General features: G+C 38.5%; 1 protein-coding gene across 4 annotated transcripts in view; it reads left to right on the forward strand.

Annotated features, from left to right (window-relative positions):
• The window catches only part of DENND5A (DENN domain containing 5A), a 103,040-nt gene that overhangs the window by 48,165 nt on the left and 27,475 nt on the right, over positions 1–27,400 (forward strand). For all 4 annotated transcript variants that reach the window (XM_078058415.1, XM_078058416.1, XM_036068899.2 and 1 more), the window contains 5 exons: positions 7,091–7,278; positions 17,075–17,392; positions 18,604–18,819; positions 19,325–19,559; positions 26,832–26,982. In XM_078058415.1, the coding sequence (XP_077914541.1) occupies positions 7,091–7,278; positions 17,075–17,392; positions 18,604–18,819; positions 19,325–19,559; positions 26,832–26,982 (1,108 nt within the window). The remainder of the gene's footprint in view (positions 1–7,090; positions 7,279–17,074; positions 17,393–18,603; positions 18,820–19,324; positions 19,560–26,831; positions 26,983–27,400) is intronic.

A 27,400-nucleotide genomic window follows, 5' to 3' on the forward strand; every position in this document is an offset into this window, starting at 1 on the left:
CCATGTTTATAGCATGGTCAGGAAAAAGATTTTTCCAAAAAATTCCTGGATATTGTTGAGCATGGCTGATGGTAAAATGGAGTGGCCTTTTATTGGATGTAGGTTATGCTCTTTGTTAATAGTGTAGTTTAAACAGTTGAGGTTGGTTTTCTTGAAATAGTTTTTATTTATGATTCAAAGGCCTTAGGTGGATGAAAATCTTTCTGGCCTTCCAAAAACATGTCATCACCACTCACAGTTAGTGTTGCCCACTGTATGTCTTGCCTACTGAATAGAAAAGAAGTGTAACTTAGGGAAAAAGAATGCAGGTGAAATTGTAAGACAAAGTATAACCCATTGGATGACTGAACTGACAGTTTTGTTTTTTTTTTTAAAGATTTTATTTATTTACTTGACAGAGAGGGAACACAAGCAGGGGGAGTGGGAGAGGGAGAAGCAGGCTTCCCGCTGAGCAGGGAGCCTGATGCAGGGCTCAATCCAGGACCCTGGGATCATGACCTAAGCCGATGGCAGACGCTTAATGACTGAGCCACCCAGGAGCCCCTGAACTGACAGTTTTAAGAATTTTTTTTTTAACTTGTACAGATCATTTTACCTACTCCTGGATAATGTTTGTTCTTTGGTCTATATAGATACAGGGTTTTTTAAATTTTTAAAAAATTTTTAAAGGATTTTATTTATTTAATTGACACAGAGAGAGAGACAGCGAGAGAGGGAACACAAGCAGGGGGAGGGGAGAGGGAGAAGCAGTCTTCCTGCTGAGCAGGGAGCTCGATGCGGGGCTCGATCCTAGGACCCTGAGATTATGACCTGAGCCGAAGGCAGTCGCTTAACCAACTGAGCCACCCAGGCGCCCCTATAGATAGAGCTTTTTTAATAGCATATTTTTTTGCCAGTTGCTGTAAAATTGTATGTAGAGAAGTTCTTTACCTGATATGAGTTAATAGGGTAGTAGATTGGATAATTGAAAAAGTCATTCAAGTCTGATAATCATAAAAGGGGTGTATATATATATATCCATTAAACATTGTATTTTAGCTTAAAACATGACTGTATAGTGACTAGTCTTTTGATGAAGGGTCTAGATATTTCCTTTGATTATGGGTCCACTAATCAGTTGTCTGCATTGTTTTTCTTGCATGGAAATTTTCTTAAATGGAAACCCATAATGCATTCACTAGGTTTTCCAGATGCATTTTTAAAAATTTTTAAATTTTTATTTATTTTTTTAAAGATTTTTTTTTTTTATTTGAGAGATAGAGTGTGAGGAGGGGAGGGTCAGAGGGAGAAGCAGACTCCCCGCCAAGTGGGAGCCCGATGTGGGACTCGATCCTGGGACTCCAGGATCATGACCTGAGCCAAGGGCAGTCACTTAACCAACTGAGCCACCCAGGCACCCTGATACATTTTTTAAATTTTTTAAATTTTATTTATTTTTTATTTTTTAAATTTTTTTTTAAAGATTTTATTTATTTGACAGAGAGAGACACAGCGAGAGAGGGAACACAAGCAGGGGGAGTGGGAGAGGGAGAAGCAGGCTTCCCGCAGAGCAGAGAGCCCGATGTGGGCTTGATCCCAGGACTCTGGGATCATGACCTGAGCCGAAGGCAGACGCTTAATGAGTGAGCCACCCAGGCGCCCCACATTTTTTTTTTAAAAAGGGGAGTGAGAACTTAACTAAACTTGCGAAAGAACCAGAATGGAGACTGCCTATAGATTTTTGCAGTTTTCGGGTTTTTTTTTTTTTTTTTACTTAATTGCCTCATGATATGCTTAATTCAATTACACTATTTTTTAGCCACTTTGCATTACTCAGTCTTTTTATTTATTTATTTATATTTTATTTTAGTTTTTTGAGAGGGAGAGTGTATGCGTGCTTGGGGGGCAGGGGCAGATGGTGAAGGAGGGAGAGAGAGAATCCTAAGCAGCCTCCACACCCAGCAGGGAGCCTGACATGGGCTCGATCTCACGAACCTGAGATCGTGACCTGAGGCAAAATCAGGAGTTGGAGGCTTAACCGACTGAGCCACCCAGGCATCCCTACTTCATCCTTTTTTTTTTTTAAAGATTTATGTAATTTTTTGCCTGGGGGGAGTTGCAGAGAGAGAGGGAGAGAAATCTTCAAGCAGACTCCCTGACTTGGGGCTCGATCCCAGGACCTGGTATCATGACCTGAGCCGATATCATGACCTGAGCCGAAATCATGAGTTGAATACTTAACTGACTGAGCTACCCAGGCGCCCTGAAAATAAGTTTTTTAAAAAACAAATAAATAATGTGTGGACAGACAAGGCAGAGAAAGTTGAGTTTACCTTTTTCACCTAGAATCCTACTCCTCAGAAGTAATCTCTTAATTTTTTAGTGCCCCCTCTCAAATATTTTTGAACAATGAACTATTTTTATGTGAAGTATTGAGTACATATGTATTAATTGTAATATTCTTTAAAGTATACAAGTACATTATAATAGATGTATGATATATTAAAATTAATGTTAAAATTTAATATACCATATGTATATGTTTTAAATATGGTATATTATTTTTTAATTTTTATTTTATTTTTATTATTTGTTTATTTTGTTATGTTATGTTAGTCACCATACAGTAGTACATCATTAGTTTTTGATGTAGTGTTCCATGATTCATTGTTTGCATATAACACCCAGTGCTCCATGTAATACGTGTCCTCCTTAATACTCATCACTGGGCTAACCCATCCCCCCCCCCAAAACCCTCAATTTGTTTCTAAGAGTCCATAGTCTCTCATGGTTCGTCTCCCTCTCTGATTCCCTCCCTTCATTTTTCCCTTCCTTCTAATGTTCTCCATGCTATTCCTTATGTTTCACAAATAAGTGAAACCATATGATAATTGACTTTCTCTGCTTGACTTACTTCACTTAGCATAATCTCCTCCAGTCCCATCCATGTTGATGCAAAAGTTGGGTATTCATCCTTTCTGATGGCTGAGTAATATTCCATTGCATATATGGACCACATCTTCTTTATCCATTCACCTGTTGAAGGGCATCTCGGCTCTTTCCACAGTTTGGCTGTTGTGGACATTGCTGCTATGAACATTGGGGTGCATATGGCCCTTCTTTTCACTATATCTGTGTCTTTGGGGTAGATACCCAGTAGTGCAATTGCTGGGTCATAGGGTAGCTCTATTTTTAATTTTTTGAGGAATCTCCACACTGTTTTCCAAAGTGGCTATATTAAATATGGTATATTAAAATGTAGGAAAAAAGCCTTTCAATCATATGGTAGGAATTTTAACACATTACAAAAAGGTGTATAGTGAAGTGTAACACTTCCACTTCTGGCCCCTGGTTCTCCTTCAGGGAGATTACCATTGTTTCCTGTTTCCTTCCATACATAATTGTGCATATACAACATACATACTTTTTAGAAACAACACAAATGGGAGCATGCTAATTATTGTTTTGCACTTTCTTTCATTTAATGATGTATCTTGGAGATATAGGGACATAGAGATTAGGTTTTGTTTCCTAAGAACAAAGAGTACATGAGAAACATCCTTATTCATAAAGTTTTCACAGAAGTGTGAGTATGCAAGGACAGTTCATGATTCAGTTTCCAATGTGTAGAACTGGCCCTGTAGTTTGTTTAGGGGTGGATTTTCTGTAGAGTGGTCCCAAAGCTATTGTCTTTCTCTGCACAGAGACAAGCCATGAAAACGTGCTGATTCCTCCCTCCCTCACAACCCACTGTGTTTTGCATTATCTCCTTTTGTTAAAAGTAATTGCTCATTAAACATTATGGGAACTTTAAGAGAACATAATTGCCTAGAGCCTTAGTGTCTCCAGTTGATTTTGATTGGAACGCTTTGGGTGCAGTGACCTTCGGCTGCTTCCTGTTTATTGGTTTCACCTTCTTAGAATGATGAGCACAGACACAGGCAATGGCAGAGGAGGTACTGATTTTATCATTTGTACTGGTGTACAGAAATGGGTTTCGTGCTGTTGCTTCCAGCTCTTGGAGGTCAGCATCCTAGTGTGGGTACCCCAGATTACTGGATCCCTGAGGAATTGTTTGTTAGGCCATCCTTCAAGGTGGGATGTTGCTTTTTTAAAATAAAAAAAAATGTAGAGAAAAAGAAACCAACAATTCAGACTGGAAAGGCTGTACAATTCCAAATTTCTAGTGTCTGTAAAACTAAACCACATAAATGAAAAGTGGCTTAGCCTTGAGAGAGGAGATGATCTCTGACCTCCAGAAGTGTTTTGTTTCTAAGAATCCCGTAATTTCAAATGCATCACAAGGAACTCTTCAGACATCTCAATCTGACGCAAATAAAGTTTTCCACTCTTAAGAAATAAGTGGGCTGAGTTTTAGATACTAGATTAGATATTATCTTGAAAGGTAGGGAAAAACCAGAACTAGATTTCTGTGCAATTGGAAAACCTGCTTTGATGGAGCAGAGAAAGCCTTTTCTTTCAGACTCTAGGATGCCCTGTTTTATGGTTATAGAAAAGAAGTTTGCAGACACTGTAGCTAGGTACTATAAGTAGTAGTCCAGTGCCAGGAAGTCTCATGAGAAAGGCATTTTTGGGACTCCTTCACTCAAACTGTGTTGGCCTTCTGTGAGATGTTACTGTCCCTGAGCAGACATGCCGGGAATGCCAGCCATATAAAGCACCTGCTTTATTGACTTTGGGCAAAGAAAGGAGGAAGTCTTTTGGTTTTCTCATGATTGAAAAGGCCTCTGGTACTCCTGCCTGCCCCCCCCACCCCTGCTCCCACCTTAAATCCAGCAGTGGTGTGTGTGTGTAGGTATGTATACACACTGAAGATGGGGATGGGATATTTCAGTGTAATATTTATTCAAAATGTGTTTAAGAGCCAGTGTTGGGACATAGACCTTCAGCTTTAAATATCACTTGAAGGTTTTCTCCCACACCTTTGCATTCTTTTGATTCATCTTAATTTTGAATTTTAAAATAAATTCTTAAGATGTCTGAGATTCTCAAGATTATTGCTCTTGAGTAGATTATTTACAGACATATGTAGAAAAATAGAAGAATTGAGGTCTCATCTGGAGAATCCTTAGAATTTTTTTTTTTAAGGTTTTATTTTTATTTTAGAGAGAGAGCACACGTGTGAGTGGGGGGTAGGGAGAGTGAGAGAATCTCAAGCAGATTCCTTGCTAAGTGGAACCTGATGCAGGGCTCCACAAGGGGCTCGATCTCACAACCTGAGATCATGACCTGAGCTGAAACCAAGAGCCAGCCGCTTAACTGACTGAGCCACCCAGGCTCCCCTCATTAGAATTCTTCTTAATAATGATTGTTGGAATGTCATCGAGCAGAAGAATTTCAGCAGAAAGATTAAAAAGCCAAGTTGTACGGGCATCCCACGGAATGGAGATACCACAGAAGAGGCTGAAGGCAGAGCTTGCGATGGCATAAATTTTGTTAGTTGTTGACTTGCATGTGGGATTAAATACTTTTTCTGAAATTATACATATAAGTAACCCAATTTAACTCTTCAAAGATTGCTTTTTTTTTTTTTTTGTAATTGGGGAAATGTTTTTGTTGTTGCTTGAAGATGGGTGGGAATCTTCACTAAGTAGTTTTTAATATAGGAATGACAATGCTTTGTATGGGCACAATGAAAAATGAGATAGACTCTCTTCTTGAGCTCTTATTAGTTTGCCTTGATATTTAGTGAATATGAGAAGCTTATATTCTTTTGTCCTTCTGCTAGACCAGTTTTTGTTTTTTTTTTAATTGATGACCAGTCTCTGAGTTCACTTTTAGGCACTAATTGGTTATATCACTTATCTGTCATGTGCCTTAGTTTCCCCAAAGAAGCATATGAGCCATTTTCCTGTAGTGCTCTCAAAATTAAGTTTGGATGATGAAGTTTTAATCATTAATTTCCATATATTTGCCTTATTAGTTAAAGAACTATTTCCAGGTTTTGCTCTTCTTTGCTTAGCCAGGAGTAAGGTGATAGGCAATTTTCAAAGCGTGATTAGTGAGCAAATATGGGCTACTTTGTTAAACTTCTACCTAGTTGATACATATCAGCTGTTGCTCATTTTTTACTCAGCCTTCCTCATTTTGGGGAAAGCTTTTTGTTACTTATAACTCCTTTATGAACCAAGCTATTATTTGTTTAAATGATGGGGTGGATTTTTAGTATGTGAAAACACTTTAACCCTTATGAAAGCTCATTTGAAATCAGCTGTTCCAGAGGATATTACTCACATGATTTTAAAATTTATGTGCCTGTTTTGTCTTTAAATGTCTGAAACCGTTATACCATTTGTGAATACTAATTTTTAAAATTTTAACCAGTCCATTTTATTGGCTTTGCCAATGTATTTATTACTTTTTTTTCCTTTCATAAAATGGGTCTAGAAATTGTGTTCTAAAGGAAAGCTATTGAACACAAAGCCTTCCCTTCCAAACTAAGATCTCTGACCTAAAATAAGAGTTTTGAGGCATGAAAGTCAATCTTCTGAGTCTTTCAAATTCTCGGGAAGCTTTTTACTGAAGTATTAAAGTAACACATTTGTGCTGTTGCCATTCAGGAAAAGTTCCAGGTGGAGGGCAGATTTGGCTAGTGTGGAACCCAGCTTCTGTGTGCTTTGTGGTTCTTTGGTCTTGATCTTGAAGGCAGAGCTCATGTTAGTTCCTTAGAGAATGCAGACAGATCTGAGTGGTAAAAGAGCTTCCATGCTGAGTGAAGACCCAGGCCACTGTTCCTTCTGTTGTTGTTGCAGTTCCCCAACCCTTTTCTACTTAAGAGAATCTACTTAACATTCTGGGTTAGTATTTGGAGCAAGGTGCCATTTAGGATTTCTACTATATTTCCATATTAAATTTTATTATTAGCAGGAACCTGTATGTGTGGGTGTATTTCAGCTTGTGGTCCACTGAGGTCTCAGGGTTGTCTTTCTGATACCCACAAGGGAATCACACTCTGAGCATACCCTTGCTGAAGTTTATCCTGATCCTTTCTAAACGTGAAATTGTACTGAAAGTTTTAACTTACTATTTGGCAAGCAAGTACTTTGTTTTTGACTGGTTTGTATGTGTTGTGTTTTGTTTTTTAACCTAGATTACCAGAGACTGATGACTGTGGCGGAGACAATTACAGCTCTCATGTTTCCTTTCCAGTGGCAGCATGTCTATGTTCCTATTCTCCCGGCTTCTCTCCTACATTTCTTAGATGCTCCTGTTCCATACCTGATGGGCTTGCATTCCAATGGCCTGGATGACCGGTCAAAGCTGGAGCTGCCTCAGGAGGTGAGAGGAATGTGGAGCTTGGGTGCTGGTGCCCCTGACCCCATTCTAGTATTGGAGAGAGAATGGCTTTGGGATGAGCCCAGGGTGGTGTCACAAAGCTTATTTTATTTTGAGGAACACAAATAACTTTCCATGAAAAAATGTAAAAACAACATTTAGCTTAGTTTATGTCATTTGTCTCTTTATTATTGTGACATTACATACATTGTAATCTCTGTGTTTATACTATCATGAATTGCCTTTTCCATACGCAGTTTTTCAAATATTTTACGTACTTCTCAAGACATTTATTAGGAAATCTTTTTTAGGGGCGCTTGGGTGGCTCTGTTGGTTAGGCCTCTGACTGTTGATCTCAGCTCGGGTCTTGATCTCAGGATCCTGAGTTCAAGCCTTGTGTTGGGCTCTGTGCTGGGCATGGAGCCTACTTAAAAAAAAAAAAAAGAAAAGAAAATCTTTTCATTCTGTAAAAAATATACATAAAAGAGTAGCATAATGAATTCCTGTGTTCTCAGCACCCAGCTTCAACAGTTATCATACATGTTAAATTGTATTTTACTTTTATACCTCCTATCACCTATTATTTTAAGGAAATCCCACATAACATAATTCCATAATTATTTCATTACTCAGACCAATAAATCAGTGGGTTTCTCTTATAGGCCAAGTTTATCGTAAAAGTTGATCTGATCATAATGATTCTTTTTTTTTTTTTTTTTTAAAGTGTGATATGTAGGTATTAAACCTCAGGCTTACCCACAGGGACTACTGAATTTATTTTATTTATTTTTATGTTTTTAAAGATTTTATTTATTTATTTGACAGAGGCAGAGATAGTGAGAGCAGGAACACAAGCAGGAGGAGTGGGAGAGGGAGAAGCAGGCTTCCTGCTGAGCAGGGAGCCTGATGCAGGGCTCAATCCCAGGACCCTAGGATCATGACCTGAGCCGAAGGCAGACGCTTAACGACTGAGCCACCCAGGCGCCCATGATCATAGTGATTCTTGTGATGCTGAGCCAGCTTTGAAAACTTCCCTTGTTCAAGATAAGACCTTGAGAGAATGCTTTTCCTCTCTTGCTGTGAGGTTGGCCTGCTTCTCTCTCCTATTGTTTCAGATACCAAAAGAATTAATTAAAAATATGTATTTGTTTATTTCCTGCTTTATTCTAAAGCAGATTTAAAGCATGATTAAAATAAGATTGTTTTATTTTTCTAGAATTACCCAAAGAACTGGTCTACCTTTTTATGTCATTTTGTGGCTGGTATGAAACCACTTGGAAGAAAGGTTTTCATATTCTGAATTTCTTAGTCATTAGAAAGGCCTGGGAACAAGATTTTGGAGTATACATACACTGGTGTTACATGGCTCTGTTTCCTCCCTCCACCAAAATGTTTATGGAGGGAGGTTTTTGCATAACTAAGTAATATTAGTAAGGAAACCTCCAAAGAAGAGCACGGTCTCATGGAATTGGATCTGAGCCTCACTCATGTTGTTGGGCATGTCTGGGCAGCGTCCTTGATGAAACCCTGATAGATCACACCTATATTTACATTATAGTCAGATGCATTTCTACTTTTCCTTTCTCCTTTGGTTTTAGAAGCAAAATGTCCTCCTTGTAGCTTCTTCCCTTTCCACCTCCTTTGCTGCTTTGATTTTATAGAGCTTTGTGTTGTTTGGAGTGGGACAAGATTAATTAAGGAAGAAAAGATCTAAATGATGGAGAAAATTATTGAGTTGGGGTATTGGGTTTTTATATATATTTGTTTTACTGATAAATGTATATGAAGAGTACATATCAAAGTTTGGAGAATGGAAACATGCATATTTAAATTGACACACCTTCAGAATAAATCTATCATTTTGTAAAGTCAGAATAAGAATAACAGCAAAAAATGGTTGAGGTAGAGAGCTAAAGAGGCATGCTACATACCAGTGTAATATGTAGGTCACTAGGCAAGAAGCCAGTTTTCTCAGTTTTATTTTCATATTTAGCATCAGCTTGCTGTATATTTGGGGCAAGTTCTTTTCCCTGTAGGATCCCTCAGCATCGTTCTTTGGGTGCCTCATGTTGGTGGGTGTATGAAGAGGCTGCTAGGAGACCAGCAGTTTTCTTAATGGGGGACTCAGTGGGACTGTTTGAGAAACCAAGGGTTGTTTGAGAAACCCAAAAGTTCACTCTGTTCTGGGTATTGGGGTCTCTGCTTTTGCGGTAGTCTCCATCATTGCTACATCCTTTGCGTCTCCCTGTGGTCTGGGAAGGAGAGGTGACAGTGGAACTGAGGAATACCTGTGCATACTTAATAAGCAGTTCTCAGGTTTCAGAGTCCCACTTCATCCAGACTGTCCCTTTGAAGGTCACATATTTGTGCAGGTTGTTTCATAGCTGGATATTTACCTTGATTTTTAGCAGATAACCTGTAGAATACCTGAGCCTATGTAGTCCCTCCAGGGAACTATAGACTGGGGAGAACTTTCTCAAGGAGTAAAGGGCCCTGAAAGGTGTGCATAATGAGTGAAGACTAATAATATCTCTGAAAGACAACTTTGGGATGTGTCACAAATTATATATATATGTGTGTGTGTGTATATATATATATACACACACACACATATATATATTTTTGAAGATTTTATTTTTAAGTAATCTCTACACCCAGCGTGGGATGCAAACTTACAATCCCGAGATCAAGAGTCACATGCTGTACCAATCAAGCCAGCCAGGCGCCCCATAAGTGATAAATGTTTTTAGTAAAAAATTCTAAAAGTGCACAAAAGCATAAAAATAAAGTAAAAATGACTTCAGATTTTACCACCCAGAGATAATCTACTTTTAACATTTTGATGGACATCCTGTGGTACCTTTATGCAGCTAGAAAGAGGTTTGAGGCAGAACTGGGGAGAATCACCTGGGCCTCTGCAAGGGTGCATCATTAGGGTGGTGGGGCAAGCTTGATTTATAAAAGGGACTTTGTCTAGGGGGCACCTGGGTGGCTCAGTCATTAAGCGTCTGCCTTCGGCTCAGGTCATGATCCCAGGATCCTGGGATTGAGTCCCGCATAGGGCTCCCTGCTTAGCGGGAAGTCTGCTTCTCCCTCTCCCTCTGCTGCTCCCCCTGCTTGTGCTCTCTCTGTGTCAAATAAATAAATAAAATCTTAAAAAAAAAAAAAAAGGACTTTCTCTAGAGGGGTGAAGATTGTACATTTCTTAGATCCCAAATTCATCAGTTGCCACCCCATCTTGGGGCATCAGAAATCTGTGAAAAAGCCCTTTGTTCCTTTTCATACAAACACATGAGCTCAGCTGTCCCTGAGCAAGGGAAAGTGCTGAGCTGCCTTTGTGAGGCATTCTTTGTCCTGTGCGTCTCTTTTGGGTTTCAGTCCAGGAAGGAGGCAATTTGTCCACAGCTATGTCAGGGGAAGCAGGCAGAGGATATTAGAGTAAAGAAGAGGGTGTTACTTCTTTCTATCTTGGGTCCTTCTTTCTTTCCTACTGTTTTTTCTCCTTTCTCAAAATGCTCCTTCAGTAGCTTTTCCCAGTAACATATGTGTTGAGCTCCCCTTCAGTGAATAACATGGAGATAGACTAGGGGTGAAGCTGGCTGTGATTTGGTATTAGGAACTCAGGGCTGGGAAGGAGCATTGTGACCTCTTGCAGGAAAAGATTTGGAAGACTTTGTGGGATTTTGGGGATCCATGTGGTTACTACCCCAGAGCAGCTAAGTCTTCCCATGGCCTCGCCCAACAAGGCAGGAGGTTAAATGAGGAAAACTGATCATGTAGGTTCAGTGCCTCTTCTAGGCTACTTTTTGTCCCCCAGGTTGTTTTGCAGGAGTTGGCCTCTTAGCTGAGGGAAGGGGTGCATGAGGAGTTTGAGGTGGCCTTGCAAGTTGCTTCTGTTAGCCAGAACTCTCGGTGTGTGGGAGAAAACAGTGTGAGGCTATTGTATGAGCTTAGTATTTGAATGACTTCCTATTTCACTTTGCCTTCTCATCCCTATACCGCCTTCAGCCCAACTCTGTAAAGAATGGCTAGTGGTATCTACTCAGATGCTTCTGTCTTAATCTAGCCCATCTCTGAAGTGTGCCTGAGCTGCATTCTCTCCTCCAGCTACCTCCTACCAGGAGTATATCTACAATATGTGGACATAGCATTTGGAGTTCATAAAATTCTTTACAGACATTCTATGTTTGGCTCACATCAGTGGGAGAAAAGCCAACCAAGCATTGTTGAGTGGTTGCAGTTATTTTTAGATGCCTCTGTGCTTCCAGTTGACAAACTGCTTTTTTTCTACTAAGAGAGGAGAACCAGTGGGGTAAATGATTGCACTATGTGCCTTTGGTGGGTCACAGAGCTTTGTTCTGTTAGCTGTGTGGCCAGGGCTTATGAGGCAGGTGATCTTCATGACTAGATTTAGTTGTCTTTACTATCTTTTTTAATGGCTTGATATGAAAGCAATTATAATTTTAAAATCTTAAAGGGATAAACAAAAAGCCTATTTTTAGGTGTTAAACATTTATTGGCCCTTTTTCTAGTCAAGGCTTAAACTTGTTATCCAGTGGAGAACTCTAGAAAGTGAATTTTTTTTTCATTTTTTAAGAATTTGAATTCAATTAATTAGCATATAATGTATTACTGGTTTCAGAGGTAGAGGTCAGTGATTCATCAGTCTTATATAATACCCAGTGCTCATTACATCATATGCCCTCCTTAATGTCCAGCACCCAGTTACCCCATCCCCCCAGCATCCTCCCCTCCAGCAACCCTCACTTTGTTTCCTATGATTAAGAGTCTCTTATGGTTGGTCTCCCTCTCTGATTTCGTCGTCTTGTTTTATTTTTTCCTCTCTTCTCCCTTCCTCTCTAGTACCATCCACGTCGTTGCAAATGGCAAGATTTCTTTTTTTTTTTTTGATGGCTGAGTAGTATTCAATTGTGTATATATACCACATCTTCTTTATCCAGTCATCTGCCGATGGACATTTGGGCTTTTTGCATAGTTTGGCTATTGTGGACATTGCTGCTATAAGCATTGGGGTACATGTGCCCCTTTGGATTCAGAAAGTAGTGAATTTTAAAACTATTTTTCTTCTAATCTTTTTATCTTAGATATGGGAAAGTTCTCTTTTTTTATTGTGGATTGGTAGATGGACTAGTTTATGCACGCAGCAAGTGTTTATTGAATGAATGCATGCATGGACATGTTAAAACATGCAATTTTAATAGATGGAGAGTTTGTGGAATAGTTATATTTAGCTAGACTTATGTTATCCTCCCACCTCTTCTTTTAGATTACAAGACTTATTTATTGGTACAGGTAAAAATAGAAGGATCAGTGGATCAGCACTTTGATATACAATAGAGGTACTATCCCAAAGGAGGGACTGTTTAATAATGGAGCTGGAAAAATTATTTGTGTAAAAGGGAAAAAAGTAAAAGGATCCCTACCTTCCACTATAACAAAATCAACTTGAGATGGGTTAAGAAGTTATAAACATCAAGAGCAAAAGTTTAAATCTTCTAAAGATAGTAAGTACATTTCTGACCTCTGGGTAGGGACTTTATAAACAAGATACAGAAAGCACTATCCCTAAAATAAAAGATTGATAAATTTGATTTTTTAGTAAAAGGCAAAAAATTTATATGGTCTGAAGAGAAACCAGAGTATAAATTTGATATTTTAAATTAAGAGAGAGACATCTTAAATGGAAAATGATAAAAACTAAAAGATATGTGACACATATAACCTACAAAGAATTAGCATCAGGAGATTGTAAAGAACTTGTACAAACCAGTAAGATGATAAGCAGCCCAGTAGAAAAATGGGCTAAAGACATGAACAAGTATTACACAAAAATTGCACATTTTTTTCACTAGCAACCAGACAAGTATAAATTAAATGCACCTATTTCAGTGGCAAACTTAAGAAATCTGATGATACCAAGTTGTGGTAGGATTTTGATCAGTAGATTTGCTGATAAAAATGTAAATTTTTATAACCACTTTGGACACAGGTAGGCATTATCTTACAAGGTTGAACGTTTGCATAGCTTACAACACAGCAGTTCCACTCCTGGGATACAGCCAAGAGAAGATCTTGCACATGTGTCCAAGAAAACATGTAAAAATGTAAAAGCAGTAAAGAAGAAAGAACTTAAATGCCCTTTAATGGGAAAATTAATAAATAAATTGTGCTACATCCACACAGCGGAATATTATACAAGAATGAAAATGGATATCATATAGCTACATGTAAGAAAATGGCAGAATCTTAGGAACCTCATATTGAGTGAAGAAAAATAGCAGTACCACAACACTACTTAAGGAATGGCAATTCTTTCATAAATTTAAAAAACAAACACTTAAAGGCATATATATGTGATAAATTGTAAAACAAAGGGCAAAAAGGTAATAAATAGAGAATTCTGGATCGTGGTTACCTGGGGATGGGAATGTGTAGGTTGGAGGATGGGATTGGGGAGGAGTGTATAGGTAGATAAAGTATTGGTAATGTTCTAGTTTTTGGATTGCCCAGGAAGAAAATGTCTTTAAGATTGTCCCCAGAAAGTTTTCATTTTATATTCCTAATAACAGTGTATGAAATACTTGTTTTCTAGTAATTTGGCCAGCATTGGACTTCATAAATCTTGTAGATCTTTGCCAACCCAGTAGGTAAAAAATATTTTGTCTGTATTTCTTGGATTATTAGCAAAATTGAACAACTTTATCTGTGTGTGTGTGTGTGTAAAGCTTTATTTATTTGAGAGCACAAGAGAGAGTGTGTGTGAGTTGGGGCAGGAGCAGAGGGAGAGGGAGAGAGCAAATCCTCAAGCAGACTCCCCCTGAGCATGGAGCCTCATGCAGGGCTCTATCCCAGGACCCTGAGATCATGACCTGAGCCGAAATCAAGAGTCAGCAGCTTAACTGAGTGAGCCACCCAAGCATCCCCATCTTTTCATATATTTGAAGTTAATTAACTGAAAGTTCTTCTGTGTTTGCCTTCCATAACGAGTTCCCACTTTTCAGTTGGGTGGATTATTTTTGTTTCAGTGCTTTCTTTGGCTATTAACCTTGTGTTATGTATGGCAAATACTGTTGCCTAGATTGTTTATCTTTTAATTTTTTTATGGCAGTGTTTACCTTTATGGTTTTTAGCCTTGTATAAAGTTTTAGAAAGCCCAACTCTACCTTAACATAGAGCAGTGATCTTTTATAGTTGTGTTAATACATTGTGGGTTTATTTAACTTTTTAAACTTTTTGTTATGGAAAACATGAATTACGTATAAGAGTAAAGAGACTAGCATCCATCATTCTGTGATAGTCATCAACTCATGGCTACTCTTCTTTCTGTATTGACCTCCCTCTCCTCACTCACTCTACTGGATTATTTTTAAACAAATCTCACACAGCAGTGTTAATGTCAATCAAATATATTCAGTATCTATCTCTAAAAGATACTCTTTTTAAGAAAATAGAGTGGCTTTATTTTTTATATTTAAATCTTCAATCTATCTCAGATTTATTTATGGTATTCTATTTTAACATTTCTAAATGTATAGCCGTTTGTCCCGAAAACATTTATTGAATGATCCATCCACATACATGGGTCTGTTCAAGACTCTTCTTTTCCAACAGATTATTATTTTATGTTTATATTAGAATCCAGTAAGGCATGTGTTTTCTCAAAAATTTTTTGGCTATTTTATTCTTTCAGGCAAGATTCAGAATTAATTCATCAGACACTCCCTTCAAAAAAAAATCTTTCTGGAATTTTGAAAAAAATTTACATTAAATTTACAAATAAGTAGGGTGATTATTAGCATCTTTTCAATGTGAAATTTTCCTATCTAATATTATTGTTATATATGATATCCATTCATTGAAGTTTTTATCTTCCACAGTAATAATAACAATGTTAATTAGCATTTGTTATGTACTATGGGCCTGAACAGTTATTGTCTCATAATCCTCAAATTTATGGCATAGGTAACATTATCATTTCTGTTATATGAACAAAACAGAAACACTTTTTTTTTAAGTTTCAGAGGTAGAATTTAGTGATTCATCAGTTGCATATAACACCCAGTGCTCATGCCATCAGGTGCCCTCCTTAATGCCCATCACCCAGTTACCCCATCTCCCCATCCACCTCCCCTCCAGCAACCCTGTTTGTTTCCTAGAGTTAAGAGTCTTTTGTGGTCTCCCTCTCTGTTTTCATCTTACTTTCTTTTTCTTTTCCTTCCCTTCCCCTATATTCATCTGTTTTGTTTCTTAAATTCCACATATGAGTGAAATCACAGTATTTGTCTTTCTCTGACTGATTTATTTCACTTAGCATGATGCCCTCTAGTTCCATCCATGTCGTTGCAAATGGCAAGATTTCATTCTTTTTGATGGCTGAGTAACATTCCATTGTGTGTATATGTGTGTGTGTGTGTGTGTGTGTGTGTGTGTGTATCTTTATCCATTCATCTGTTAAAGGACATAAAACAGAAACGCTCTTTTTTAAATTTCTGTATTATGTTTAATTCATTCAGCAAATTTCAGATCCCTTTTTTTAGATCAGTGGTTCTCAAACTTTTTTTTTTTTAATTAACATGTAATGTATTATTTGTTTCAGGGGTTCAGGTCTGTGATTCATCAGTCTTACATAATAACCCAGTACTCATTACAACACATACCCTCCCCAATGTCCATCACCCAGTTACCCATCCCCCCACCCCCCTCCCTTCCAGCAACCCTCAATTTGTTTCCTAAGATTAAGAGTCTCTTATGGTTTGTCTCCCTCTCTGGTTTCATCTTGAAACAGAAACACTCTTAAGCATATAATAATGTGCTGCAGTGAAGGAAATGATAGTTGTCTTGGCTAGACAGGCTCATGGTTATAAGATAAATATATTTTTTAAAAGGCTTTTCTAATTTATAGCTATAAGGAAATACCAATAGGGACAGGAGTTATAAAATATTTAAATTAAATTGAACAAGAAATGTGTAGGGACCTCTAAGGAGAAGAGCGCAGAGGGTTAAGAGTTTGAGCGTATGTCTAAAGTCAGGCTAGCTCAGTTCAAATCCCAGTTCTACTTACTAGCTGTGTGACTTTGAACAAGTTACTTAACCTCTCTGTAACAGTTTTGTCTGTAAAATAAGGGTAGATAGATATTGCCAAGTTTTTCTTTGTTAATCAGTACTACCTGCCTCACCAGCAGTGTATGACAGTGCTGTCTCTGTACATCCTTTCAGAAGCAACCTCAAAGCCAGAACAAAGCACAGAAATAATTAAGACCAGCCACCAAATCTTAACAGATTAAAACTAAGGCTCAAAAGGGGTAATGGTATGCTCAGGGTCATATAGGGAGATACCGTGCTGGAGTCAGACCTGGAACCTAGACTTTCTGACTCACTCCTGGTGTTCTCTTTACTACTATAAGAATTCATGAATTCAACAAACATTTTATGAGCATTTACTATATGTGTGACTTTTGTGCTAGGTGCTCAATATCTGTGTCATCACAGAATCCTTAACACTCTCTAAGATAACTGTTTTTATCTCTTTATTTCCATTTTATAACTGAGGACACTGAATCAGAAACGTTAAGTAACTTTCCTGAGAAAGTGGCAGGGGAAGATTGGAACTTAGGTCAATTTCCTTCCTGAGCCCCATTTCTTTATATTGTATCTCATACATGCCAATTTCAGATCTTTCCTCTTCTCTCTCTTGTTCATTATCCTTTCTAAACCTTCTTCCTTCCTAATGCTCTCAATGCTCTGGAGTTGTTCACACGCATCCTGTTTTGGTTGCCAGGCTAACCTCTGCTTTGTGGACATTGACAACCACTTCATTGAGCTGCCAGAGGACCTGCCTCAGTTTCCCAACAAGCTGGAGTTTGTCCAGGAAGTCTCTGAGATTCTCATGGCATTTGGCATTCCCCCTGAAGGGAACCTTCATTGCAGCGAGAGTGCCTCCAAGCTGAAGAGGCTCCGGGCCTCTGAGCTTGTCTCTGACAAGAGGAATGGGAACATCGCAGGCTCCCCTTTGCATTCCTATGAGCTCCTCAAGGAGAATGAAACTATTGCCCGGTTGCAGGCCTTGGTCAAGAGGACTGGGGTGAGCCTGGAAAAGGTAAGATGCTGTATATGAATTTTTGACAGGTTTGGTCTATACGAGGGGGCTGTCCTGGTGAAATTATAGTGTGAGATAAGAAAGCACCTAGTCCAGGGCAAGGCTTATTTGTGAGCCTTGGAAGAATGCTCTTGGATGGGAGACTCTGGATTCAGCTCTGGCAAACATTATCTTAGGAAATGCTATTTAAATCTAAATTTGGATAGCTTCTCACCTGAGCATCAAGGAGAGCTTGCTGTCATTCTTTGTGAACACTGTAGCAGAGTGACTTGGAGGGAGGACAGTGGTAATCTTTGTATTCAGACCTCTTCCAAATCCATTGCCCTGTGAGTTTCACGGCAACCTACAGCATGCAGAGCAGGTATGGTTAACACTGTTTTATAGCTCAAGAAACCAAGGCTAAGAGAGCCCAAGATTAAGTGTCTAGTATGTGACTGAGCAGAGGCTAGATCCTGGTCCTCCTGAATGCTAGTCCTATGCGCTTTCTAGGCTGAAGTTAGCTTTCCATCTCCCGACTTTGATGAGACTATCAGCTTTCTGTAGTTTTTTTACCCATTTCTTCACACTCCCCCATTCTCACTGTTAAGTTATTTTTGTAAATTACATATAAGCAGAATGGGCCAATGTAATCATTTTGTTGGGCTGTTTTTTTTAGTAAAGTGTGAAACATTTCATTTTCCTGTTCTATTTAGTTAGGAAAGCAGATATTTTTTAAAAATCATGGCTAAAGAGGAGCAGAGGAATATTTAGAGAGGTTAAAACAGACACAGTAAGGAGAAATTCTTAGGGAGATAGATAAGATCAGTGATGTGGGGGAGAAAATCAAAGAGATGAAGGGAGAGCCAGAGTCTGACTTTGTTGCTTTGCATTATCATTTTCTCATTGACTTTCCAGATTTCCTCCTTTCCCTGACCCTTGAGATAAGTGGCGGCTTTTCCTCTATTGCTGAATCTCTGCCCATAATGATCTTATTTCTACTATCATTGAGTTCCTGGGTACCTGCAAGTGCCAACACCCTCATTTTTCTCTTGTGTGTGTCAAAATTCCTTTCATTTTTTTTCTTTTGTTTCTTTTCTCCATTTTCTGCAAAGTAATGACCACTGTTGGGGGAAGGTGCGGGGAAGGTAGGAGGAGGTGGGGGACAGATGAGTTGCATTTTTTTGGGATAAAGAAAAAGGTTATATTTTCAGCTGTTTTTTCTTTTTCTGTAGCTGGAAGTGCGTGAAGACCCCAGCAGCAATAAGGATCTGAAGGTTCAGTGTGATGAGGAAGAACTCAGGATTTACCAGCTAAACATTCAGATCCGCGAAGTTTTTGCAAATCGTTTCACTCAGATGTTTGCAGACTATGAGGTGTTTGTCATTCAGCCCAGCCAGGATAAGGAGTCCTGGTTTACCAACAGGGAGCAGATGCAAAACTTTGATAAAGTGAGTAATCCTGCTGGAGAGGTGGTGAGGAATGAGAACATGCCAGACCCTCTTGGATATTTAACTGAAGATGAGTTTTCTTGCATTGTATGCTGGAAACAAGTTCATAATCCTTGTGATGTTGATGAAATATAAGATCTTGCTTTAGAACAGAGTCCTGGTTATTACCATCAGGTGATTTACCTTGAGTCTGAGAGCTCTCTTAGGCTAAGGTGCACATGCAGGTTGAGCATCAGGATTCTGGGAAGATCGGTTGCCACAGTAGGTTACCTGAGTAAGTTTGGGCTAGTGTGTCAAAGTTTCAGGATGTTTGAAATTATATGAGTGTTAAAAAAAAAAACAAAATGATGAAGAGATTTTGCTGTTTGCTTTTCAAAGACCTGGGAAACTTCAGAGAAAAATTAACCTACTGGATCCCTTGGGTGTGTTGCCTTTGCTGGTTAAGGCTGATATACCTGCTTCGCTCTTCCCTGTCAATGACTGTGTTTCCTTTTGGTCCCACCAGGCCTCTTTTCTGTCAGACCAGCCTGAGCCATATCTGCCCTTCCTCTCAAGGTTCCTAGAGACCCAGATGTTTGCTTCTTTCATTGACAACAAAATCATGTGTCATGACGATGATGATAAAGACCCTGTGCTCCGGGTATTTGATTCCCGAGTAGACAAAATCAGGCTGTTGAATGTTCGGACACCTACTCTCCGCACATCCATGTACCAGAAGTGCACCACTGTGGATGAAGCAGGTGAGGTCTTCTTGGTGCTGTCCTTGCCTTGGATTATGTCACTAAGGTGTCCCTGTGCCTAAACATGCCAGCTTCTCTCCCTGTTTCTGCTTTTGTGTAAATTACTCCCATAGCCTCCCCCTTTTTTTGCCTGGCAAACTTCTTCTCCTTTCACACTGTGTCAGTTAGGAGTGGATCCTGCTATAAGTAATAGAGAATTTAATCAGCTTTGGGTTAGACGGATGGGGGTTATTTTTCTCAAATTAGTAAGAAATGCAGAATTAGTGGTTTTGGTGTTGGCTCAGTTGCTCAACAGTGTAATTAAGAACTGAAATTCTATCTTTTCACTCAGTTATCCTTAACATATTGACTTTTATATTCATACTTGTTGCCTCATGGTTACAAGAGGCTTTTTATGTTCACATTCAGGGCAAGAAGAGGGGAAGGTTGATACCAGTGGTATTTTCCCTCTTGTATCAGAAAACTAAAGCTTTCCCGGAAATTCCCAATAACTTCTGTTGTCTCATAGGCCATGACCATGTTATATGACCACCCTTAAGTGCAAGGGAGGCTGTGAAAGTGAGTATTGAACTGGGTGTAATGTTACCCTGAACAATATCAGGGCCCTATTAGCAAGAAAGAAGGGGTGAATGAGTTATGATTAGGCACTTGACAGTATTTGCCACAAAAACTTAGGTGAAATGTCTTTTCCTCTGAGGACCTCAGGCTGAGTCCGTGGATTCCCCCTCTGTGCTCCTGTGGTGCTTTGTTCTTGCCTCTTCTCTATAATCTCTATTAGTTTGAGCTGTTACTATCAGGGGAAAATTTAAGAGCAGAGACTATATACTCATTTTCCTGCCCCTAATCTGCTAGTATTGGCCTAACACATATAGATGTTAAAAGTTGTTTGCTACGTGCGTGATCGAAAAGAACTTTTTGTTCACAGAGGCCCTATCTAGATCAGCTTAGCTAGAGAATAGTCTCATTTGAGCTGTCACGTTAAGTAGTATGTTCACTTCCTTGTGGGTTGTTCAATGTCCTTGCTGGAGCCTTTTTGTATATTTTGTTCATTCATTTACCAAATTGTATAATACCTGTTACATGCTCAACATACAGTAAGTGTTCAACAGATATTTACTGGGTGAATGAATGTGCCAGGCATTTTTCTAGGTTTTGAAGATGAAACTGGTGACAATTTAAAAAAATTTTTTTTAGATTTTATTTGAGAGAGAGAATGAGTGTGTGAGTGCATGCACAGGAGTGTGAGGAAGAGCAGAGGGGGTAGGGAGTGGGAGGGGGAAAGAATCACAAGCAGACTCTGCACTGAGCATGGAACCTGATGTGGGACTCAGTCTCATGACTCTGAGATCCTGACCGGAGCTGAAATCAAGAGTCGGATACTTAACCGACTGAGCCACCCAGGCGCCCCAAAACTGGTGACAATTTGGACAGAGTCCTTTCTTTGTCAAACTTATGTTCTCTAGCCTTCTCTCTTTACCTTTCAACTCTTGTTCCAGGCTTTTCATTAAGATGACATGAGGACATGTTGCCTATGCAAGTGGATTACTCTAACATAGTCATGCCTGCCTCCTGGAACACATCAGGCTTTGTATTCCTGAACCCTGCCTAAGATTTTGGTCCTGGGAAGTTTGATGGAGATTTTTTTTAAAGAGTGTCGGGTTAGAGAAATGTCTCCCAAGCCATCAGTTTAAATCAGGACTTCCCAATCTTTTCATGTTGTGTTACACTTGAAAATGATAATATTTGTATATGATTCACTGAAATAAAGGGAGGAGTTTGCGTATAGCTAGAGGCTATAAAATGAGAAGCTCTAGTCACTTGAGGCCTTGCCCATCTGCCGCAGGGGTCTAGGCAATCAATTCTCAGCCCATCTGTAATCCATTTGTTGAACACCAAGCACTGCAGCATATGGATTTAAATTACTCTGGTCTCAGTTGTGGCCAGAGCACATGTTCTTATGGGCTTGTTAGAATGTGGGGTTTAGGATATGGAAGGAGGGTCACCTAACCCTCATTTGTATGACTCATTTCAGAAAAATGGGTGTCACAGACCCTTCGGCAACTCTGTGCTCTGCTCTTAGGAATAATGGCAATATTTTAGGTATGCCCTAGAGAGATGTACTCCAAATATGCGAGAGCAGGGTTCTTGCCATTGGTCTCAGATCCCTAGCCTGGAGGACTAGTTCAGTCACCTCACCCCATCTCACATCTCACACCTCAACTTCTTGAAGCAATCTGATTGGAAAATGGTAAAAACATAACTAAAAGGATTTTTTTTTTCTTAAAATTTTTATTTTTAAATTTTTTATTATTATGTTCAGTTAGCTAAAAGGGTCTTTTTGGAGATCTTTTAAAATGTTACATTTAAAAGGGATCTTGGGGCGCCTGGGTGGCTCAGCCGTTAAGCGTCTGCCTTCGGCTCAGGTCGTGATCTCAGGGTCCTGGGATCAAGCCCCACATTGGGCTCCCTGCTCCGTGGGAAGCCTGCTTCTCCCTCTCCCACTCCCCCTGCTTGTGTTCCCTCTCTCGCTGTGTCTCTCTCTGTCAAATAAATAAATAAAATCTTTAAAAAAAAAAAAAAAAGGGATCTTGATGGCAATCAATTGTTCTAACCCACTAATTTTATAGATAAAGATGTTCCTTTGATTCACCATTGTATCTGCAGGGCCTAGAATAGCACCTGGCACATTTTAGACACTGAATAAGTTCTGTTGAATGAGAGTAAGGGCGGGAAGAAGTGAGGAAGGCCCAAAATGAGAAGGTGGCTTGACCTAGGATAACATCAAGACCCAAAGGCTGAGATGTTTTTATATGACTCTAGGAAATACCAAGAGGGTTACCAGCTTTTTTTGTTCATACTCTTTAATTTTTTTTTTTTTTTAATTGGCTGGCTTGGCTCATGACTCACACCAATCTAGAGGTGCTACAAATATGAGGGCTGGAGGTGTGGTGAGAAACAAAGTGCACATGAGCCTGTTCCTCCTCCCAACCTGTAGGCAGGCTCCCACAGATTGGTCCAGGTTATGAACCCTTCAGGGCTCACTGTGCTCACAGGTGGGGACCTGCCTTATTCTTTAAAATTTTTGAAGTTTAGGGGTGCCTGGGTGGCTCAGTTGGTTGAGTGTTTGACTTCGGCTCAGGTCGTGATCTCGGGATCCTGGGATCGAGCCCCAGGCTGGGCTCCCCGCTCATCAGGGAGTCTGCTTTTCCTTCTCCCTCTCCCTCTAACCTTCCCCTCAGCTTGTGCTCTCTCTCTCTCTCAAATAAATACATAAAATATTAAGAAAATATTTTTCTGGGCACAGCTGGGTGACTCAGTCGGTTAAGCGTCTGCCTTCTGCTCAGGTCATGATCCTGGGATTGAGTTCAGCAGGCTCCCTGCTCAGCAGGTAGCCTGCTTCTCTCATTGCCTGCCGCTCCCCCTGCTTGTGCACTCTCTCTCTCTCATAAATAAATAAATAAAATCTTTAAATTTTTTTTTCTGAAGTATAATTGACATATAAGAAAACTGCACATACTTAAAATTTTGATATATGTTTAAATTTATATCAAGAACAAGCAAATACACCCATCACCCTCAAAAGTTTTCTCATGGCCTTTTGTAATACCTCCAACCTGTCCCCTCCCCATTCTCTCCCCAAATCCTGAGGCAACCAGTGCTATGATTTCTGCTACTATAGAGTTTTCATTTTCTAGAAGTTTATATAAATGGAATCACACAGTATGTTTTTGTTGTTGTTGTTGTTTAGTTTGGCTTCTTTTACTCTGCATAATTATTTTGAGGTTCATTCATATTCCCTTTATTGCTGAGTAGTATTCCATTGTATGGATATTACTGAAGTTTGTTTATTTACCAGTTGGTAGGCATTTGGGCTATGAACATTTGTTTACATGTTTTCCTTTCCCTTGCATAAATACCTAGGAGTGGAATGACTGGATCATGTGATATTTGTATGTTGACTTTTTTAAAGAAACTGACAAATTGTCTTTCAAAGTGGCTGGTTGTACATTTTATATTCCCACTAGTGTATAACAGTTATAGTTACTCTACATTGTTGCCAACATTGAGTATGGTCAGTCTTTTCCATTTTAGCCATTCTACTAGGTTTGTAGTAATACCTCATTGTGGTTTTGATTTGGGTGTTCCTGATGACAAATGATGTTGAACATTTTTCCGTCTGCTTATTTGCCATTCATTCATTTCATCTTTTCCGGTGAAGTGTCTCCCCCCCCACCTTTTTGGGTTTTTTTTGTTTGTTTTTTGAGTTTTGAAAGTTGTTTATATATTCTGGATACAAGTCCTTTATCAGATATATGATTTACATTTATTGACCCTACTCTATGGCTTGTCTTTTTGTTCTCTTAACAGTGGTTTTTTAAGAACAACATTTTAAATTTTGAAGAGGACTGAATTATCAGTTTTTTAAAAAATGGATCAAATCTTTAAAAAAAATGGGGTTGCCTGGCTGGCTCAGTTGGTAGAGCATGAGATTCTTGATCTCAGGGTTGTGAGTTTGAGCCCCATGTTGGGTGTAGAGATTACTTAAAAATAAAATCCTTAGGGAGAAAATGGATTATACTTTTGGTATTATATGTAAGAAATTTTTGCTTAACCAAGGTCACAGATAGATTTTCTTTTCTCTATATCTCTTTCTAGAAGTTTTATGTTTTCAGGCTTTATATTTGGGCCTATGATCCATTTCAAGTTAATTTTTATAGATAGTGTAAGCTAAGGATCCAAGGTCATTTTTTCCATGTGGATATCCACTTGTTCCAGCATCACATGTTGAAAAGAATATCCTTTTTTTTTTTTTTTTTTTTTTAAATTATGTTCCATTAGCCAGCAAGGACTATCCTTTCTCCAGTGAATTGCCTTCTAACCTTTGTCAAAATATCCGTGATCTATATACATGTGGGTCTATTTCTGGATTCTCTGTTCTGTTTCATTAATCTTTTAGTCTCCATTTACATCAGTACCACATTGTCTGGATTACTGTAGCTTTATATGAAATCTTGAAGTCAGGTAATGTTAGTCCTCCGACTTTATTCTTCTTTTTCAAATTTGCTTTGACTATTCTGGGTTCTTTGTATTTCATATATATATAGGATCAGCTTACCAATTTTCACAAATAACCTTCTGAGATTTTGATTGAAATTGCCTTGAATCTATAGATATATTTAGGGAGATTTGACACCTTAACGTTATTGAGTTTTCTGATCTGTGGACATGGCATATCTCTCCATTCATTTAGGTCATTTAGGTCTTCTTTAGTTTCTCTCAGCAGTGTTATATAGTTTTCACTGTGCAAGTTTTGCCTATCTTTTGTCAGATTTGTCTTTTAAGTATGTCATATTTTTTGGTATTTTAATTTCTGATTGTTCATTGCTAATATTTAGAAATACAAGTTCTGTATATTGATATGTGCCCTACAGCCGTACTATATTATTTCTAGTAGTTTTTTGTACATTCTAGCAGATTTTTCTACATAATCATATTACCTGCAAATAGTGATAGTTTTACTTTTTCCTTTTCAATCCAGATGTCTTTTCTTTATCTTAACCATATTGCACTGGCTAGAACCTTTACTACAGTGTCAAATAGACGTGGTGATAGTGGACATTGTTGTCTTATTCCTGATTTTAGGGGAAAGCATTCACCATTAAGTATGATGTTAGCTGTAGGTTTTTCAGTGGATATCTTTTTTTTTTTTAAGATTTATTTATTTATTTTGAGAGAGAAAGCAAGCAAGCACATGGAGGGGAAGGGGCAGAGGGAGAGGGAGAGAGAATCTCGAGCAGACTCCCCACTGAGCACGGAACCCAACATGGGGCTCAATCTCGCTACCCTGAGTTCATGACGTGAACTGAAATCAAGAGTTGGATGCTCGACTGACTGAGCCACCCAGGTGCCCCTCAGTGAATATCTTTTATTAGATCGATATTTGTTTCTGTTACTAGTTTGTTGAGAATTTTTATCAGAAGTGGATGTTGTATTTTGTCAGATGCTTTTTCTGCATCTGTTGAGGTAATTATACGGTTATTAGATTTAGTTTTTTAATTTGGTGAATGACGACATTCATTGATTTTTGAATGTGTAAATCAACTTGAATTCCTGAAATAAACTGTATTTGGTCATGATGTATTATCCTTTTTGTATATTATTGGATTAGATTTACAAAAATTTTGTTTAGGATTTTTGCATCTATGTTCATGAGGGATATTGGTTCATAGTTTTTTTTGGTAATATTTTGGTCTGATTTGGTATTAGGATAATGCTAGCTTCAAAGAATAAGTTGGCAAGTATTCTTTCCTCTTCAGTTTCCTTGAGAGCTTGTGTAACTGATACTATTTCTTCTTTGGATGTTTGGCAGAATTCATCAGTGAAGCCATCTGGGCCTGGAGTTTTTTGTGGGAAGGTTTTGAATTACAGATTCGGGGATCTGTGGCTGGCTCAGTCAGTAGAGCAAGTGACTCTTAATCTCAAGGTTGTGCGTTTAAGCCCTACACTGGGTGTGGAGCCTACTAAAAAAATAAAATAAATAAACTACAGATTCAATTTTTAAAATAGATATAAGGCTATTCATATCTGTTTCTTCTTAAATGAGCTTTTGCAGTTTGTGTTTTTCAAGGAATTTCTCCATCTAACCTATTGTTAAATTTGTTGACATTAAATTATTTGAATATTCCTGTATTAATATCCGTAGAATCTGTAGCAATGTCACCTCATTCCTGATAATGTTCATTTGTGTCTTTTACTTTTTATCCTGACCAGACTTTTTTTATTAGTTTTACTGATCTTCTGAAAGAACTACTGTTTGGATTTTTAATTTTCTCTGTTTGCTGTTTCATTGATTTTATTCTGGCCTTTATTTTTTCCTTTCTTGTATTTGCTCTGGATTTAATTTCCTTGTCTTTTTCTGGTTTCTTAAGGTGGAAGCTGAGGTCATTAGTTTGAGACTTTCCTTTTCTAAAATAGGTATTTAGTGCTGTAAATCTCCTTTTGAGTAATATTTTAATGACATATGCTGATATTTTGTGTTTTCATCTTTATTCAGTTTCAGGAAACTTTATTTCTCTTTTGATTTCTTTTTGACCCATGAGTTTTATATAGAAGTGTGTTACTTAGTTTTAAGATGTTATTATTGATTATTGTGGTCAGAGGACATATTTTGTATGATTCAAATGATCTTAAATGTATTGAGACTTATTTTATGGCCTAAAATATGGTATATTTAAAAAAAATATTTGACTTATTTTTGTTGTTCTCATCCAGAGAAAGCAATTGAACTGCGTCTGGCAAAAATTGACCATACTGCGATTCACCCCCATTTACTTGACATGAAGATTGGGCAAGGGAAGTATGAGCCGGGCTTTTTCCCTAAGTTGCAGTCTGATGTACTTTCCACTGGGCCAGCCAGCAACAAGTGAGTCAACCCAGGGATTCCCTGATCCAGCTCCCTAACCAAGGTGGTGAGGGCTATCTAGTATCTGGGCCTGAGCTGATAGAAGACTCCTGGAATTTTGTAAAGCAAATATGGAAAAGACCCAGACTGTCAGGTTGTTCACTTGTTTGAACAAGAATACGGTGACAAAGTATAATTAATTCCTGTCTCTACTCTGCAAATTGGGATAGCTCCACATGCCCAGAAGCTGCAGAAAGCCAGGCTGCAGATAGGTTGCAGTCATCTCTCAGCTAAATTCCATACCATACCTAGCTAGCATTGTATCTTCAGTAAGTGGTAATTGAAATAATTGGAGTCTGAACTGAAAGTAATTACTTTAGCAGGGTTGCTCTTTTTTAGTTACTTTTGGAGATGAGTGTATCAAAGCCCAGACAAAGTT

Source organism: Halichoerus grypus, chromosome 11 (assembly GCF_964656455.1).
Source record: "Halichoerus grypus chromosome 11, mHalGry1.hap1.1, whole genome shotgun sequence".
In the NCBI taxonomy this organism is placed as follows: domain Eukaryota; kingdom Metazoa; phylum Chordata; class Mammalia; order Carnivora; family Phocidae; genus Halichoerus; species Halichoerus grypus.